This window comes from Cervus elaphus, chromosome 11 (genome assembly GCF_910594005.1).
Source record: "Cervus elaphus chromosome 11, mCerEla1.1, whole genome shotgun sequence".
Lineage (NCBI taxonomy): Eukaryota > Metazoa > Chordata > Mammalia > Artiodactyla > Cervidae > Cervus > Cervus elaphus.
The window spans coordinates 2,826,956-2,837,292 of NC_057825.1; the positions used below are offsets into that span (position 1 = coordinate 2,826,956).

At 58.3% G+C, this 10,337-nt stretch overlaps 2 protein-coding genes and 5 non-coding genes across 10 annotated transcripts; 1 reads left to right on the forward strand and 6 right to left on the reverse strand.

Moving 5' to 3' along the window:
- Positions 1–223: 223 nt before the first annotated feature.
- Positions 224–3,630, reverse strand: RPL7A (ribosomal protein L7a). Of its 2 annotated transcripts, none has more exons than XM_043916457.1 (8): positions 3,591–3,630; positions 2,795–2,915; positions 2,092–2,241; positions 1,652–1,792; positions 1,376–1,455; positions 927–1,057; positions 581–650; positions 224–398 (listed from the first exon to the last, which is right to left on the reverse strand). In XM_043916457.1, the coding sequence occupies exons 1-8, from the start codon at positions 3,591–3,593 to the stop codon at positions 294–296; spliced, it is 801 nt and encodes a 266-aa protein (XP_043772392.1). In that variant the 5' UTR covers positions 3,594–3,630; the 3' UTR covers positions 224–293. The 2 variants fall into 2 exon arrangements, with proteins under 2 accessions (XP_043772392.1, XP_043772391.1); XM_043916456.1 differs by having other exon boundaries at positions 927–1,086.
- Positions 749–813, reverse strand: LOC122704135. Its single transcript, XR_006343759.1, has one exon. It is a non-coding gene; the product is annotated as a small nucleolar RNA SNORD36 (small nucleolar RNA).
- On the reverse strand, positions 1,129–1,201 carry LOC122704133. Its single transcript, XR_006343757.1, has one exon. It is a non-coding gene; the product is annotated as a small nucleolar RNA SNORD36 (small nucleolar RNA).
- On the reverse strand, positions 1,531–1,605 carry LOC122704134. The gene has a single exon (XR_006343758.1). It is a non-coding gene; the product is annotated as a small nucleolar RNA SNORD36 (small nucleolar RNA).
- Positions 2,320–2,392, reverse strand: LOC122704139. The gene has a single exon (XR_006343761.1). It is a non-coding gene; the product is annotated as a small nucleolar RNA SNORD24 (small nucleolar RNA).
- LOC122704140 lies at positions 3,108–3,182 on the reverse strand. Its single transcript, XR_006343762.1, has one exon. It is a non-coding gene; the product is annotated as a small nucleolar RNA SNORD24 (small nucleolar RNA).
- An 85-nt stretch (positions 3,631–3,715) lies between the features above and the next one.
- Positions 3,716–10,103, forward strand: MED22 (mediator complex subunit 22). Of its 3 annotated transcripts, none has more exons than XM_043916469.1 (5): positions 3,716–3,836; positions 4,349–4,510; positions 5,940–6,032; positions 6,803–7,011; positions 9,356–10,103. In XM_043916469.1, the coding sequence occupies exons 2-5, from the start codon at positions 4,388–4,390 to the stop codon at positions 9,546–9,548; spliced, it is 618 nt and encodes a 205-aa protein (XP_043772404.1). In that variant the 5' UTR covers positions 3,716–3,836; positions 4,349–4,387; the 3' UTR covers positions 9,549–10,103. The 3 variants fall into 3 exon arrangements, with proteins under 3 accessions (XP_043772404.1, XP_043772405.1, XP_043772406.1); XM_043916470.1 differs by having other exon boundaries at positions 5,940–6,020; XM_043916471.1 differs by lacking the exon at positions 3,716–3,836 and adding an exon at positions 3,845–3,909 and having other exon boundaries at positions 5,940–6,020; positions 6,803–10,103.
- The last annotated feature ends 234 nt before the right edge of the window (positions 10,104–10,337 follow it).

The window sequence follows — 10,337 nt, forward strand, 5'->3', positions numbered from 1 at the left end:
TAAACTCCAATGTACCACCTAAGACAGCCTTTTAAGAAACTGGACACACACACAGGGCTTCCGTGGTGGCAATGAGAAGCCCACGCACAACTTGAGAGTAGCCCCTGCTCACCACAAATGAGGGAAGAAATCCTGTGCAGTAAATGGAAACCAAGCACGGTGCCCCCCGCCGGCACACAAAACTGGGCGCACACTGATGAAAGTACTTGTCACCATCCCAGAATGCTTGATACCAGCTGAAGCAGCCTTTTTATTACTTTTATGTACAGTACAGAAAACTCAATAGTGTACACTCAGCCCAGCTTGGTGGCCAGTTCTTTGGCCTTAGCCTTTTCCAGCTTGGCGATGCGAGCCACTGACTTCGGCCCCAGGACATTGCCTCCCCAGTGACGACGGATCTGTGGGAGAAGAGACAGTCAGCCTGCTGTGTCATTTTCTAAGGCTTTCAAACCACGCTGGTTCATGCAATTCTATTTCATTGTTCCAAGTTCACTGGCATATACAACTGCTCAGAGCCAAGAGCAGCCAGTCTTTGACTAAAGGCTTCAAAGACAATATTTTGTATGAATGTGTTTCTTACCTCATCGTATCTGTCGTTGTAATTGGTTCTGATGGCTTCCACCAGCTTAGCCAGAGCACTCTTGTCCTCCCTAACAAGGCAGAGAGGGAAATTAAGGTCACTGGCCTGTCAAGTTACCCACCTCCCTCAAAGCAGACATGACATCAATTTAGCTCCAACAGAAGCCTCTTGCCTCAGATATAGCATGACCACATGGCTTATTCAGGTGAAGAAATTCATAACCATCATTGGCAAAGATTCAGAAAATGTACTTTTTAAAGTAAGACCCTGAGAAATTATGTGACCTTGGAGTGGGGGCAGGGTGGTCCCTTAATGACTTGGGAATGCTGGGCTCCGCTGCACTTACGAGTTGACTTGTGTGAAGGCCACGGTGGTGCATGTCTTCCTGTGGACCAGGCGCCCCAGCCGGGCCTTGCCCTTGATGATGCAGTAGGGAACCCCCATCTTGCGGCACAGGGCAGGCAGGAAGACCACGAGCTGGAAGACAGCGTTAGCTCTAGAGTTATCTGGAGCAAAAGCAGTAACTTAAAAAGGCTAATGTGATAGCAATTGCTCAGGGTTAAAAAGCTCATGTGTTTGCACTTCAAGGTTTAATTCAGTCAGAAATTCACATCATCGCAAAAGCCAGGAACTGGATCCCTTGTCAGGACTTCCTTATATGAAAAGCTGACAATTCTTGTCACTCCACCAGGGCCTGTCAGACACAGCATCTAGTTCGGCACTATCTTCCTGGTACAGACAAGGACCCACCAATCTAAGTCCAGCAGTCGACACAGGCAAACAAGCCACACATACCTCGATGGGATCCACATCGTGAGCGATCACCACCAGCTGAGCCTTCTTGTTCTCCACCAGGGTGGTGACAGTGTTGACCCCTAGAACACACAGCCAGTTTGCATGAGGGCGGGGTGGGGCTGATGTTCACAAAAGCAGTTCCACGCAGCCTGGCTGTGACTCAGGGTTAAAAAGCTCGGATTTTACTCTCCACAGTGATTCCAGGTGAAGAAATTCATGCATCATTGCCAACAGCCTGCCCCACAACTCACCTTCTTCAAGGAAAGGTGCACTCACCTGCTCTAAGGACAGGTGGCCTCTTGGTGGGGACGTCGCCTTTGCCGGCGGCTTTCTTCTCAGCGCGGGCCAGCAGCCTCTGCTTCTTCTCCTGCTTTGTCTCTGGTCTGTACTTGTGGGCCAGCTTAAGCAGTTGAGTAGCTGACCAAAAAAAAAAAAAAAAAATTCAGATCTGAAGTTGCAATATTTATCACTTAACAATAAATGCTAGATCAATCCTGGATACAACCACAGTCCAAGAGATCTCAGACCCACTTCATAAACCCATCAGTATGTCATGTTTTGGAACCAGACAAGGAATCTTTAAGTTTTAATAAATCAGCCTATTAAAAACACACACTGCCCCTTCAAAAGCCTGAGTTCTAGCAGGTCCAAGAAAGGGTGGCAACCATGCCCAAGAAATCCCTTCCCAATGGTGTTTTTAGACCACAGAACCTCACCTGTTTGTCGGTCCAAGGCCTGGGTGAATTGGTTAATTGCAGGAGGCACCTTCAGCCGCTTATAGAGAATAGCCCTTTGCCGCTGCAGCCGGATGTAGCGGGGCCATTTGACAAAGCGGGTGAGGTCCCTCTTGGGTTGGATGTCCTGTCCTGTTAAGTAAAAAGTAATGAGGTGAGGCTCAAACTCCTTGTCAAGTTCAGGTATAGAAACACACTTAAGGACGTAGGTGCATCAGCGATCTTGGTGGTTTAAAATGTCATCACCAGATTCCAGGTAACAGATATTTTTACATCATTTGCACACAAACACCAAAGAACACAGGGGAAGACTATAGCGCCACCTCCTGTTCCACAAGCAGCCAAGGTGCAGTCAGCCCCATCACCCCTGCGCTGGGAGCGCCCGTTTCTTGATGGCCAAGCGGAACCCCAAAGGCCAGCACCTGGGCTCCACGGTGACTCATGTTCGGGCTTACAGTGAGGCCACTGAGAAAGGACCGTCACTGTCCCACCTCGCAAAGCGAGAGATTAAGAGCCGAGCACAATTTAGTTAGAAAGTGACAAAACGTGAGAATTCCAATTCAAGTAAGCCTCGACTCCGAACCCAGTGAAATCTAGGACAAGATACGACCTTCTGTTCAACGAACTATTATTTTTCTCCATCGAGGATAACGTGAAAACACAACATCTCCCGTTTCTGACTCACCAATACCAAAATTCTTGGGCCTCTTCTCGAACAGGGGGTTGACCACCTTCTTGGCCTCCTGCTTCTTCACCACGGCCGGGGCCGGGGCTACCTTCTTCCCCTTGGCCTTCTTTCCCTTCGGCTGGGCGAGAAAAAACACCAGCTTTCGCCACCACCGCCTCGCCTCTGCCGGTTTCTCTGTAGAGGGGCGGGTCCTGGGGGCCTCGCCCCCCGAAGACGAGCGCGGACGGCGGGCGACCCCGCCACCCCCGAGGGCGAGCCCGACCCCTCGTGTGTCAGGCGCCGCGCGGGCCCAGAGGCCGCCCCCGGCTCGTACATCAGCGATCTTGGTGGTCAGGAAGGTCCTCACCATCACTCAGATAGCAAATATTCTTTCACATCATCTGCACGAGCGCGGCGGGTCCGCGAACCCACGGCGCCGCCCCTTCCCCGCGACGGGGACAGCGGGCCCCCTCTTCGGGGACAGGCAGGCTCCAAACAGTAGAGGCGAGAGAAGACACCGCGCGGGCCGAGACCCCCTGAGCGGGCCCCTAAGAAATGGAGAAGCCCCCCCAACCCCCGACCCCGTCCGTCCCCGAGCCCCGCACTGCGGCGCTGCTCTCCCCGGATCATCATCCCTCCCTGCCAGACGAAGGCGGGGAGTCTTATCCAGCCCCAAGGCCGCTGAGCGAGGCCCTGCAGGGTGCCCCTCGCTCTGGGCAGTGGAGGCACCCAAGCGCGGTCGCGCTCCGAGGAGGATGGCGGCGGATAGAGCTCAGACAGCCGAACCGGCAGGACGAACAGAAAACAGACTCACCATCTTGAAGGGCTGGCGTAGAGAGAAAGGACGGGGAATTGTGGGTAATTTGTAGGCGCCCTCGGAGATCGCGAGAACTGGTGCCGGCGCGAGATTTCGGATTTAAAGAGAAAGAACTTCGTTTTCCCTCCCGCTCGGTCGGGGGCGGTACCTAGACCAGGAAGAACCGTGGGAGCCCCAGGGAAGGACCGCGGAGACTGACCCGGAGGGGCGCGCGCTTGTCCCCCCCACTCCGCCCCCAGCGAGGTACCCAGCGGGCCCCGGCTCTGCGGACCCACTGCGGGAGCTGGGGCGGCGTGGCTCGGTCGGCGTCCTTCTGGTGGGGTTTACTCCCCCGCGAGTTCGGTCGGGGAGCCTCGCCGCGCGGGAGCGCGCGCGCAGCCCGGAGGCACCTGGCGCGGGGCGGGAGGGCTGTCGGTCCCGGGACGGAGGAGCCCCGACGCCTCGTGGGGCGGCCCTCCAGGGCCCCCGGCGTGGAGACGGGGGAGTCAGAGTCGGGATAGGACCCAAGCGGCTCCTCGGGTCCGCGCGGGCCGGCGGGGACGTGCGTCAGCCTGGCCTCCGAGAGGGCTACGCCGGCGCCGGCCGAGTGGTCGTCGGGGTCCGGCCGAGGGGGCGCGGACCAGAGGAGAGCCCGTAGCGCGCGTTTGGCGGAAAGGGCATCTCCGGAGAGCCTGCCCGAGGGGCCTACCCAGGCTGGCGCCTGCAGCGGAGAGAGAGGCCGGAGCTGGCCTGCTCACACCCAGACTCGCTTCCAGGTGCCCCCCACCCCGTCCTGCGCTGCCTGAGGCCCCGCCATGGCCCAGCAGAGAGCCCTGCCGCAGAGCAAGGAGACTCTGCTGCAGTCTTACAACAAGCGGCTTAAGGACGACGTCAAGTCCATCATGGACAACTTCACCGAGATCATCAAGACCGCCAAGGTGGGTGGGGCCGCCGGTCTCCGGCTCCCTTGAAGACCAGTACAGTAGTGAGCAGAGCTGAGTCGGGGCGTCCGCTTTCAACAGCACCCACTGCACGTGGGTGCTCCCAGCCGGGTGGTGGCCATCCTGCAGTGAGCCCCCAGGCAGGACCCTCGTCCCCATGGGGAGAACGTTTGAGAGGGCCGGGGGTGGGGGTGTGGGGGAGGGGGTGACCGCAGCAAACAGGGAGACAGGTAAATCACCCGGCCAATCACAGGCCCTGGGGAGGCATTTGTATGGGACTCCAGCCACAGTGCCGGGATCCAGCGTCACTTACTAGCAGCAGGGGGTTGGATGAGGTCTTCACTTCTCAGTGCCTCAGTGTCCCCTGCAGCATGGCGTCCTTGTCTGGCTGGATGAGTTTATCGGCCTAAAGCAGTCACTTGGGACTATTGTGAGCGCATGTGGTCCGGAGAGAAGCTGGGGAAAGCCCCTCATGTGGGCAGAGAGAGGGTCAGCAGCCGGTTCTGGGCAGGCAAGCCCACTGACCAGTGGGGATGCATTTCTGCATGACTGTCCAGTCCTGTAACTCACTTGAGCCGTAGTAGTGACGATGGCAGTCAGTGCTGTCAGTGACATCTAGTGCTCACGTAGTGTCAGGCTGAGCTGTGAGGGCCCTGTGTGTCTCGTCCCATTCAATCGTCACGAGAATGTTATAGGGCAGGTCATTGCTCTCCAATTCCTTTTCAGAGGAGGGAACAGAGACTCAGAAGCTTTAGCATCTGCCCCAAGTCAGGATATTTTGTGAATATCCAACAGGGCTGGGATTGGGACCTGGGAAATCGGGGTCCCTACCACTTAGAGTGCCCTGACCCCTGCCTGCATCCTGGCCTGGTGGGTGGGTTGGAACAGTTAATAGCCCGGACCTTGGACAGGACAGGTGGGGCAGGACTCCTGGGTTCTCCATTGACCGTCTGAGACACCTGGAGTGCACTCAGGTCTGTCCCGGCTTCAGGTCTGCCCCCCGGGAAGATTGTCCAGGCTTCAGTGAGAGTTTCCTAAGATGATGGTCAAGTGCTTTACACAGTGCCTGGCATCCAGAAAATCCTTAGAAAATGGTCACTTAAAAAAATACACTGTCCTTTTCTTCATCCATTCAGGAGGTCGCTGAGTGCACGAGCTGAAAAGATGGGGCCAACCCCTCCTTGGCCCTGGCCCAGCAGCCCTGTACTTGGGCATCTGTTGGTCCTGTGAGGGTGCCCCTCACCTCCTTAGAACGGGGCGGGGGGTGGGGGCGCTGGGGCACGCGGCCTGAGGCCTGGGGGCAGCACCTGGTGCAGAGGGCAAGACAGGCCACAGGGTGTGACGAGTATGGGTGCACCAGCGCCGCCACTGGGCACCTGTGGGCCGGGGCGTCTGCCCACGCCGGACTTTCTCACGTGCCCTCCAGGTTGAGGACGAGACGCAGGTGTCGAGGGCCACTCAGGGCGAGCAGGACAACTACGAGATGCACGTGAGAGCCGCCAACATCGTGAGTCACCAGGTGGAGGGGACAGTCCAGGCGCCAGAAGCCTGTGGTCTACTGGGGTTCCCGGGGGCAGAGGGGCAAGCCTCCCTTCGAGAGGAGGGCTTTCCTCGGCAGCTGAGGGAGGGGCTGGCAGGTAGTGGGTGCGGCCACTCTGTCCAGTGCTGGGCAGGGTTACAAAGAGGTCAGCCCTTCCTCTCTGAAGATTCTCTGTAAGTGCAGGTTCTCTATACACGAAGGTTTCTTATAAGTAAAGGTTTTATAAATGCGAAAAGCAAACGGCCAGATGAAACAGGACAGGCATCTTGATCCCTTTCAATGCCACGGAACAAGCAAAGCCACCAAGCGTTTCCATGGGTCCACACACCCAGGATGGAAATGCATAGCGCAGGGTCCTAAACGGTAGGACCTACAACTGGCAGGTATGATGGCCCTGACTGAGGAAGAACAGGGCAGGTTAAATGGACGGCAGTTTTGTCTGGGGTTTGAGGTTTTCAGAAGCAGGATACGTGATTGAATAAAGTGTGCGACCGGCCATCATACCTGCAGGAGTGGAAGCCAGAGGCCCGCTGGCACCTGCCATGGCAGCAGTTCACGTGCCTGCGGCGGCTGCCGGGGACCCTGCCCTCCCCTCGCTCACCTCCTAGACCCTCACTCCTGGCGATGGCCCTGTGTGAGTGCCGCGGCCCCACTTCGCGGGTGAGGCCACCGCTGCCATTGCCTACCCAGCGTCAGGCACACGGAGGCAGGCGGCCCCTCACCATGCCGCTTGATCCCCACGGCCGCAGGTCCGAGCCGGCGAGTCCCTGATGAAGCTGGTGTCTGACCTCAAGCAGTTCCTCATCCTCAATGACTTCCCGTCGGTGAATGAGGCCATCGACCAGCGCCGCCAGCAGCTGCGTGCCCTGCAGGAGGAGTGTGACCGGAAGCTCGTCGCGCTGCGGGACGAGGTCTCCATCGACCTGTACGAGCTGGAGGAGGAGTATTACTCGTCCAGGTACAAATAGGGCTGGACCCCGTGCACAGCGGACCTGCGGACCCGGGCCCGGCCAGCAGGGGTGGCCCAACCCCACCCGGCAGCCTGAAGGTCCTTGCTTCCAAACCCTTCCTGGTCTTGGCAACAGAACCCTTTGTCTGGGTTTCAGAGCAGACCTCAGAGTCAGAACATCTGATCAACAGACAGCTGATGCTGCCTCCCGGGGCCCGGGCATCAGAATGAAAATCAGAGCCTCAAGGGTTGGGAGGGCCAGGCCAGCGTTTCTGTCTGGGGGCCCATCTGTCTGTCTTAATCGTCTAATCCAGGTCTAAACATCCCAGCCATGCGGGGCCAGCGCTCTTGGCTACCCAGCCCCTGTCCAGGACCCCAGTGCTTGCCCAGGGTTGTGATTCGCCATGGGTGTCACCGAACACCCACTCTGTGTGTGTCGGGGTGGGGGTTCCTGGGAAGGAGGAGGAGAAAATCCAAGTGGAGTGTGGCCTTGAACGCCAGGCCTGGGCACTTGGACCAGAGTTCCCATTCAGCTCAGCATTATTCACAGATCACAGCCCTCCTGCGCTCTAGGCCCAATCACAGCAATAGGCAAGGCGTGTGACGCCAGCCCTCGTGGCCTGCTTACAATTCCGAAACCAAGGCAGTTTGAGCTGGAGGGACCCCAGGAAATCAGAATCCAGGTGTAATTTACTTACGGGGAAGCTGAGGCTGGAGAGGCCTCGCACATCCGTCGTTAGCTTGGAAAAATCAAGACTCACTCCAGCAGACGCGGGGTTGGCACCCCCTCGCCCTTGCTGGATAAACGTGTCTTTCCTGTCATGAATTTTCATTGCTCCTTTCTGTCCCGTGGTGGCCAGGCTGGGGCCAAAGATGCCCAGAGCCAGCGTGTCTGTGGCCTGAGGCTTGATTTCTGTGTGCGTTCCAGTGCCACCCCTCACGGTCCCTCCTGCCTTTACCTTCGTGGGAAGGGACGAGTGTCACTGCTCGGTTGGAGTGGTTTAAACTCTTCCAGAGGGTTCTGCGGCCACCTCTCATCCCTGATGCCTACTGGCTCAGCAGACACACAGCAAGTGCCTCCTGCATAGTAGCCTTCAGGGAGGGGTCCAGAGTGGTCCCTGGGGGGGTTCAGACCCTGCTGGGGGCATTGTTCCTTATGTCCTTGTGTTTGCCCCCTTGTGGCCCCCATGGGCCAGGGCCATGGACTGAATGTCTGCAGGAGAGAGCTTAGCCCTGCCTCTTGAGATTGAGGGCAATGGGGGCTGAAGGGGAACGCCTGAGAGCCAGGCTCCTCCTGTCCTGGCTCCAGGCCGTCAGTCTGGCTCAGGGGGGTTTCTAGTCCAGCCTGGGGTCTTCGAGAGGCTGAGGCCCTCCGTCTGTAAATGCCTGTGGTGGCCGGGGCTCAGCTGAGTCAGGGCTAGCCGGCTGTGGGCCCCTCCCTGCTTGTCCCCTACACAGGCGGCGTGTCCCCGCCCCAGCCACCAGCGCTCAGCCCGTTCTCCGTGTGCGTCTCCGCTGCCCACACGCTCGCTTCCCCGCTTTCTGCTCACGATTTGCTTTCTCTGCCTCTCGCCCTCCACTCTCCGCAAAACTCTGCTCTGTGTCCAGGATGGTTCTGAGGCTGGATGCTGGGGGCGGGAGCGAGAGGCAGGATTCGGGAGGAAGCCCGTGGGACAAGTGTGGGGATGGGCGTATGCCCCACTCGCCCCCTGGACGGCCTCCACGAGCCATGCTCTGTTCACCTGCATCCCTGCCCTAAGAGGCCAGCCGTGCTGTCCCCACACTAGACAAGATCTGGTGCGTTCAGCGTGGCATGGCCGTAGACTGTCCCCGTGTTAGAGACGGGAGCCTGAGTTCAAGGTGCTGGGGTCCTGTTTGAGGTCACACAGCTGGTGCAGGGCTGCAGGACAGAACGCCAGGGCCTCTGCTTCTAACCGCCACCCCATTCAGGCTGAGTCCCAGGCCCAGAGAGTAGACAGGGTCTCTGCCCCCAGGGCCCTTGAGAAGTGCAGGGACCGTGGAGACCACCTCTGGACGCTGGTTCCTGCAGCTAGAGAGTGGAGCTGGCAGCTCCCTGCAGGAGGAAGGCAGCCGGAGCCAGGAGGGACACGGATGGGTCAGTGGAAGGGACCTGCCGAGGTCACACAGCCTGCCAGTGGCTGGTCCCAAATGGGTCCCTGTAGGAGCCCCTGGAGGACCCGGAAGCAGGCGCAGCTCCCCGTGCACACGGGAGGAGGGGAATGCAGGTCTGGGGTGTGATCTGTGTTTCCTTAACTGCTTCTATCTTGCTTTCCTTCCCTGGCTTCATCTCTGCCTGCTCCTGTCTCTCCCTTGGTTTCTGGTGGTGGAAAAGCTCAAGTCTATGTGAAGCTAATGATCTGCCTCTGTGCGAAGCTTACTGGAGGCTGGACCCGGACACAGACTCCGCTGACTGCCTCTCAGCCCCTCTGCTCGCATCCCCGGAGCCCAGTGCTGGCGGCCCCCTGCAGGCTGCAGCCCCTGCCCACTCCCACACTAGTGGCCCCGGCCCCACGGAGCACACCTGAGCCTCCTGGGGCTCCCCCCCCCCCGCCCCGGACCCCTAGGATTTTAGGAACGAAATCCAGTCCTCCCCTCTGGGCCCACCCCAGCCTCCACTCCCTTCAGCCCTGGTGCCCACTTGGGGAGCCACTGTGGCTTCTTTGGGAACCTTGTCAGCCCAGGGACAGCCCACCTAGGAGTGTTGGGGGGAAGGAGTGCCCCCCACCATTCCAGGGTGGCCCATCCTTCCTATTTGCTGCTTTCTGGGCTGGCTAGAAGGGAGTTTCCAGGAGAGTTTGTCCCACTGAGGACCTGGCAGCAGGGCAGGAGGATGCCCAGTGTTGGGAAACCTAACCTGTGCGTGCTGTTTACCATGGGGGGAGGGGGGACGTGCACAGCTCTGCCCACTACCTCATCCTGAGGCTCCTCTGCTAGCTGACTGCCCCTGCAGGGCTGTGGGGAAAGGGGACTGCCCACTCTCATGGAAGTCAGGCAGAGTGCTTCCTAATTCTGTTGCTGCATACATTTGGTTATTTTTGTAATAAAAGACTGTTGAATAAAACCACCTCTGCCCTTTTGCATCGGTTGGTTCCTTTTTTTGTTTTTGGACCACTCAGTCTCCCAGTGGCTGTCGGAAAAGAGCCCCTGGGCTCTGCCTAGTCAACCTTGGCCTTCAGGTCAGCCTTCTGGCCCTGGGGGGCTCTAACGGCCTGGGGATCATGGATGCATTTCCATTGCCTGGAGACAGCTGGCTAGGATCTAGAAGGGCCTTGATAGTAATACTTAGTGAATGTATTCAGAAACTGCTACCGTTA

What these genes read in the sequence shown, in the direction of transcription:
- RPL7A (XM_043916456.1), bottom strand. An exon ending in GCCCAAGAATTTTGGTATTG is followed by an intron (nt 2,242 to 2,794) that starts GTGAGTCAGAAA and finishes TTTACTTAACAG; the next exon opens with GACAGGACATCCAACCCAAG. An exon ending in ACGATGTGGATCCCATCGAG is followed by an intron (nt 1,087 to 1,375) that starts GTATGTGTGGCT and finishes CTTTTGCTCCAG; the next exon opens with ATAACTCTAGAGCTAACGCT.
- MED22 (XM_043916469.1), top strand. Translation starts at nt 4,388, where the DNA reads ATGGCCCAGCAGAGAGCCCTGCCGCAGAGCAAGGAGACTCTGCTGCAG. An exon ending in AGATCATCAAGACCGCCAAG is followed by an intron (nt 4,511 to 5,939) that starts GTGGGTGGGGCC and finishes CGTGCCCTCCAG; the next exon opens with GTTGAGGACGAGACGCAGGT. An exon ending in CCAACATCGTGAGTCACCAG is followed by an intron (nt 6,033 to 6,802) that starts GTGGAGGGGACA and finishes CCACGGCCGCAG; the next exon opens with GTCCGAGCCGGCGAGTCCCT.